The following is a 7,052-nucleotide window of genomic DNA, read 5'->3' as shown; positions in this document are numbered from 1 at the left end:
AATTTCAGGGAAGACAGGCTGGAGAGGACTTATAATAAGAGCGTCATTTTCAGATTCCATCCAACCCTGCAAATGGAAGGACGCCACGATAAATCAGGACAGCTGGGTGGTGGACACGTGGACACTAGTCTGTGGTTTACGGTGGAGACGTTGCCCCTGCTGCTGCCGTAGCCGCAGCCGCCACCCACCTTATATTCTGCTGGCTCGCTCTTTAACCTATAATAACTTTCTATTCTATAATACATACATTTACCTAATATAACGCTATTATTATTATTATTATTCTAATGTAATAGTAGAGTCTAATAATTATACACGACATAATTAAGATATAATAATAAGAATATATATATTTTTAATTATATGTATGTATCATTATTATTATTATTATTATTATGGTGATGATTGACGTGGGAAGCTAATGTTTCTGTCGTCGATGCTTAGCTGGTTCCACCTCGTCTCGGTCCAATTTGGGGCGTTAATTTGTCTGATTGTGATTCATTCCGTGAATCAAACCCATATGATTTTATTTTAATAAATAAATCCTTTAATTTAAAATATTGACGGCATACATACGCGGCCTGGGTTTTATTATCACTTCCATGCGTTTTCCTTCTCAACTGTAAAGTTGTGATGGACGACTGATGATATTAATGATAAATATTAATTATGTTCATTTTTATTTATGTTTTTTAATTTTATAAATTTATAACATTGTTGTTGTTATTAGTATTTTGTCTATTCAATTTTAATTTCATTAATATTTACAACTTATGGTATCGATTTGTTTATATTATTATTAATGTTATTGATTTTAACCAATTTTAAAATTATAATGCTATGGTGTATAATAAATTATTAATATTAATCAATCTAGCTATTGTGATATTATTAATATTTTATATTATAATATTATTAATTAATAAATTATGGAGATAAATTATTACTCATATGTATATATATAATATATATATATATATTGGATGTATAACTTGTTAATAATTCTTTTACAAAAAAAAAAAAACGTGTTTTATAATTAGCTTGGATACCATTTATTAAGCATTATCCTTCTATTATCAATTAGGGTTGTGTAAAATTTTGATTTAACCAAATTAATTGAAATTGTTGGTTCACTTTGATTTTTGATAAAATATAATTTGATTTGATTTTAATTTATAAAAATTTTAATTTGATTTAACCAAATTAATTTTTAAAAATTAATTAAAATTATTAGTTCGTAATCATCTCTATTTTTCTCTTTAATCTAACCGACGACCCACAAATCTATTAGAGAATCGAGTCCTCTTTATTTTTGACCTTTCTTCTGTCGTATTTTCTTTTAGTTGTTAACATTGTTGTTCCCGTCTCCCATCAATAGTCATTGTCTTCTTATTCATCTTTGTTTTGATTGGCAACTCTTGAGTCACAACCGTGATCGACTCACTCTTCTCTTTTTTCGACTAGTGATCACAATTAATCTATCATTTTTTATCATCTTTGCTTTGACTAGGGAATCACAAAAGTGAATTTCAATTAGATTTTTTTTTGGGTGGTTTTAGATTTTGTAGGGTTTTTTGATTTTTTTAATCTTTCAATTTATTTGATTAATTTGATTTTTTGGTCTATTGGTTGATTTGGTTTAATTTTTAAAATAATTTAATTTTTTTGATTATTAAATTTCAATCAAGATCGTTTGTACGCCCATACTACCAACCTATCATTTGTTGGCATCAAACTAGGTTTACTTTATGCTTAAGAAATATATAAATAAATTTTTTAACTCATATAAGATTAAAATAAAAAAATAAAAATTTATTATAATTTGACAACGTGCCTAGATCGCCTAGGACCACATGTGAAGAAGGAACGGAAATTCAATGCTTGGAAAATTAATTACAAATTAAATAAATAATCTTACTCTTAACACTAAAATCTCAATAAATATAAATTCACACTCACTAATACTTTTTGCTTTTTAAACTGCACCTAATTAATGTCACACCACAATGTGTGGATTCTTTACTGTATAGAATAAGTTAGGTAATATATATATACATATATATATACAAAACTCACTTAATTTTGAATTACATATACAAATATTTTATTTGAATTAAATTATTTAAATATGAATTCAAAACATTCTTAACATAACCAACGACACAAAGTGATTTTTAATGCTGTAAAAATTAAAAAAAAAAATATTTTCAGGTCCACCCTTTCGCACCATCAAGTGGGTCAAATTTTGGTGCCATTTCACTTCATTGTGGGCTATCGGGCCGTCACAAAGTGTCTATAAAAAATAATATTTTACAGAATTCTTCTTATAAAAAATTATATAAACATTATGTCAGCAATTTTGTATTGACTTTGAATTGTTACATTGTAAGGAAAATACTACTTAGGCAACTTGGGCTACAGAAGGTAACTTAAATGACACAAATATTTGTGCTCAATTTGTAAAAGCTTTTTTTTTTTGCTTTGCCTCTCTCGAATCTCATAACTACCTCTTATCTTTTCCTTTCTCATGATCACCTCTAGCAATTATCTATTATCATCATCTTGTCATCACCTTCGTCTTGCCTCTCGCACACGATTGCCACTGCATTCTCAACGACAGCCAACGAGCGAGAGACGAGGTAAAACAATGAGGTGAAGACTATCACAAGATGATGGAAACATGTAATTGTTAGAGACGACCATAAGAAGGAAGAGAGAAGAAAGGAGGCGGTCATGGGATTGTTGGGTGAGAGGAAATAAATTTATAGAGAGAAAATGAGTATTTTTGTCATTTTAACATGTGTAGCCCTTTTTATAATTTGTACGAACAAATAACATGTAAATATCAATCTACCTAAAAAAAAAGGAATAAATAAATATAAAAAAAAAGAGTCATTTGTGTAGATGAGCTTAAAGTTCAACCCTAGGACAGGTGGGTGAACCTTCTTGCTCTTTTTTCTTCATCTCCACGCACGCTTGAGAAGCGCTTAAGCTCTCGAACCAGACTTGATCCGCCACAACGGAGTCGGATTCATTGTTCCGGTGCCATGACCAATGCGCGTGGGTGCTATTCAAGATCCGTAGCCGACCGTGTCCGAAGCTTGGCTCTCTGTATATTGACATTGCCGGACTAGGCTTCTCAAACCTACAAAACAGTAACAGATATAATAATCAATTTAAATGAAGAAAATGCACCCATTTTAAGGCTCTAATTTGTGAGAAACTTACATTAGAGCAAGCCCTTCTCTGTTCCCTCCATCGCCAATCGTCACATACAGTGGACCACAAGGATCCTCCTCCTTGTCATAAATCCTAGCCTGTGTGGTGCAACTTGGGTTAAGGGTACTAGAATTAGAGCCAAAATTATCATATTATCTTAATAAAAACTTTTTAATTGAATAGCATTCTTATTAAATTAGAGGAAACTGACAAATCGTTCATAGGCATGAACATGGCCAGCAAAAACGACGTCGACTCGTTCCTTGTACAATAGTTCTTCCATGGCATTCCTCATGCTCTCTCCTTCGCCCTTGTGCGCAACATTCGTGTTGTACCAAGGCGCATGAAGGACCACAATGAGCCATGGCGTCACCGCCCTATCAACCTTCGCCAAGTCAGCCGTGAGCCACTTGTACTGATCCGAGCTGGCACGAAAGTCCACGTAGGATCCCAACATGACAACGTGGACGCCTGCAACTTGGAAGGAATGGTATAGGTTTGATTTGGATCCAGACTCCTTGTGTGGCATTAACCATCTTGCGTTGTAGGCGTCGAAGCCATGGGGATAGATGACCGGGAAGGTTTCAACCTCGTGGTTTCCTTCCGTCACCATCCACGGTCTCCGACTCGCGTGCGGTTCGACAAAGCGACCAAAAGAATCCCAAAGTGGCTGTTGAGTATCAGCATAAGATAAGTCGCCTGGTAATAGCAGAATATCATAGTCTTTTGCATCAATATGTGCTAGGGTTGATGCAGTCCATTCGGTTTGCCCTAGATCACCTGTCGCGATCAATTTTAGTAATCATTATCATTTTATATAAAAATTAGTTACGCTTTTATGCAGGAAGGAAGAAATGGTGGAGAAGACGACTCACCTGCAACTATAAACTCAATTGGGAGGGTTGGGGGAGGAGTCCGGAAGCTGAACTCAGGGCCGGAGCCACCGCACCGGTAGTAATACGTGGTGCCCGCCTCCAGTGGCCCGATCTTCACGTGGTGAATCTTGCCGGAGCTGTAGAAGAAGTAATGGTACTTGGTGTGTTCTCCGGTGGCCGATGCTTCGTATCTCCCCGGCGCCGTACCGTATTCCACGGTCGACGCCGTGTGGTGGTCGGAGGTCACCCACGACACCCTCACGTGGTCTTTCCCGGCCAGCGAGATGTGAACCTTAATCGTTCGAGAGGCAACAGAAATCACGAACAAATTAACCTAATTTTCAGAAATGTAATGTAGAGAGAGAGAGAGAGAGACCTGTTGAGGATCAGATTCCGACCGTTCATGGTGTGTGAAGATGATCGGCCGAGGAGGTTGCCGGCTATATTCAGGCAATGCGCGAGACTGTGGGAGGAGTTGAGGAGGAAAGATGAAGAGGAGGAAGAAGACATGGAAGCGCCATTTCTGATCCATTATTTCTTCTTGCTTGTGAAGGAAGGGGAGAGGAGATGTTGCCCATATATAGCGTATAAGAACGGGAAGCAATGGCGTCAAGCAAGTCCAATGGAATTCTTCTGAATATGCTTTCAAGTGCAAGCAATGACCCGTTTGAAAGTCTATCCACTTTACTCTTCTCTGCAACAAACCCTAACAATTAGGAAATAAATTAATAAAATTGACAGAAATTATTCTGCCCCCCTCCTTTTGCTTCTCCATTGCCGCCTTTTGTCGTTCTTCTACGAGTTCGGAATGCAGATTCCGAGTTCAAACCGACCTCACCATCTCCGAGGTCACGGATCAGAAATCTACGCCGTCCGGTTACCATCTTCTTCTAGGTCTCCGTCATTTCATACCTCTGCGGATGCCGATTGCCGGAGGTTTAGGGTTTTCTCTCGGTCGGAGGAGGCGGCCTTGCCCCCTATTTCGTTGCACAGGCCTATACTTTCGTCGACCCAGCCCAGGTCAGAAACCCCTGAGCCGCTTCCTTTCCTCTGCTTTATTTTCAGTAGCCACTTTGCTTTACGGTGTTAAAATTACTGTGCAAACAACTAGAAGTTTGTGGCAATATATATACATACATATATATATATTACACAGTTTGGATTCCCAAGTTCTTGAAGAATAGTATGCAATTTAAATTTTTTGTACTTGATTCTGCATGATTATTTATCTATAAATGAGCTTCTATGAAGTTATGGTTTCCATTTTCTTTTGGAGATGGATTGACATTGCAAGGACTCCTAACAAGAGGTCATCTTGAACACACAGAATTGAGCATAGTTATGAACTATGGTCCAATTACATTTTCCTTCATCTAAGGAAATAGGTTTTGTTTGACATAGCTGCTACAGCTGTGTCTTCCATTTTGTCCTCATGTTGATGTTACAGAGATGGTAGGGCCTATATTGGCGATTCAGATGGGGTTTAATGGCTTCCAACTAGAGGGTGATTGTGCAGTGATAGTCATGGCAATCCCAATGCGGTCTCATTCTTGTGCTTTGTATGGACACTATGTATATTTTATCTTAGTGTCAATGTCATGGTGTGAAGCATATCAGGTGGGAGGGCAATACTCCTTGCTTATCATTTTGCTCTATTGGGTACTAATATGGTTGACTCGCATACTTGGTGGGACAATTTCCCTCCATTCGTTTGATCTATTGTATAATATGATTCTGTTTTTGAATGAATTTCCAACTTTATTTGATAAAAAAAAACTTTTGGTTGTCTTCTTGAATAATGTGATGGATTCTCAGCTTGTCCCTGGGCTTCCTTGTATTTCACACCACCTTCATTGTCATAATTTATATTTTTGGTTTCTTGGCCTTTCTTCTTTAATCACTATCCTTTCTCCCTTGTTTACCTTTTCTTAGATAGACAGATTGTTGGCGCTACTTTTACATCCTTGGAAAACACAAGGTCATTTTCATGTTTGACTTCAGGATGGAGCTACTGAGAAGTTGATTCACAACGAAGCAATAAAGGGGCAAAAGATGCAATCAAACATCATTGTGGAACAACTAGTGACATGCACACTTTGACCTTTTTAAGGTATGGTGATTGGAGACATTGTTTACCCATTGTTTTATTGAGAACTGAACAGTTTATATTTGTCCTATGATTTTTATCTGTTAATTATTGGGATATTTTCACACAAATTTGGTGCTCTGTACTATAAAGCATTTCCCCCCCATTTTTCTTAGGTTAATTAATGGGTCTTCTAGTTCACACATATTGCATGATACGTTCTACATGCACTTCTCTATTTCTTCTCCCTCATATTGAATCTAAACCTGTATATGACTATGGCTGTAAGACTACTGGAAACAATCTTTCTCTCTCTCTCTTAGAAAACAAACAAGCATGAAAAAGTTACGTGCAAACAATCTGCTCCTCCTGAATAAGGGTTTTGTATTTAGGAGGACAGAAATAGAGAAGTTGCATAGTAGTTGGTAATGTCATCTCCACTCCATAGATGTCACGAGCAACCCCAAGACATCTTCAACTTCCAGAACTAGTGGGAGCGTGATAAAGTTAGATGCAGAACTAGTGGCACACAGATATTTCAGTTTCTTGTATTGTGATTTATCTTGTGTTTGACAAAACCAAATTGCATCATCAGTGATTTTCTGCACCCACTAAACTTTATAATATACATCCATTACAGGTAATTACATTCCTAAAGGAGCACCATTTATTTTGGACTTTGAAATTTATGTTCCTCTAGGTATACCTCAGCCAATTCAAGTTCTTTTTGTTGTCAATGATGAAATGTACAAAATGATCAGGTACAATATCTTTATTTACCAAAGTCATATTTTTCATCCTTGAAATTTCAAACAAGCTTTGTAAATATGCCCTTCCAAATAGAATATGCAATGATATGTTGTATACCTAAG

At 36.4% G+C, this 7,052-nt stretch overlaps 1 protein-coding gene across 1 annotated transcript; it reads right to left on the bottom strand.

The window, feature by feature from the left end:
• Positions 1-2,357: 2,357 nt before the first annotated feature.
• LOC127788786 (purple acid phosphatase 22-like) lies at positions 2,358-6,198 on the bottom strand. Its single transcript, XM_052317397.1, has 5 exons — positions 4,471-6,198; positions 4,095-4,386; positions 3,431-3,999; positions 3,229-3,317; positions 2,358-3,145 (listed from the first exon to the last, which is right to left on the bottom strand). Exons 1-5 carry the CDS (start codon positions 4,624-4,626, stop codon positions 2,911-2,913), a joined length of 1,341 nt encoding a protein of 446 aa, XP_052173357.1. The 5' UTR covers positions 4,627-6,198; the 3' UTR covers positions 2,358-2,910.
• Between the last annotated feature and the right edge of the window lie 854 nt (positions 6,199-7,052).

This window comes from Diospyros lotus, chromosome 13 (assembly GCF_014633365.1).
Source record: "Diospyros lotus cultivar Yz01 chromosome 13, ASM1463336v1, whole genome shotgun sequence".
In the NCBI taxonomy this organism is placed as follows: domain Eukaryota; kingdom Viridiplantae; phylum Streptophyta; class Magnoliopsida; order Ericales; family Ebenaceae; genus Diospyros; species Diospyros lotus.
This window is presented reverse-complemented; position numbering and strand designations above follow the sequence as displayed.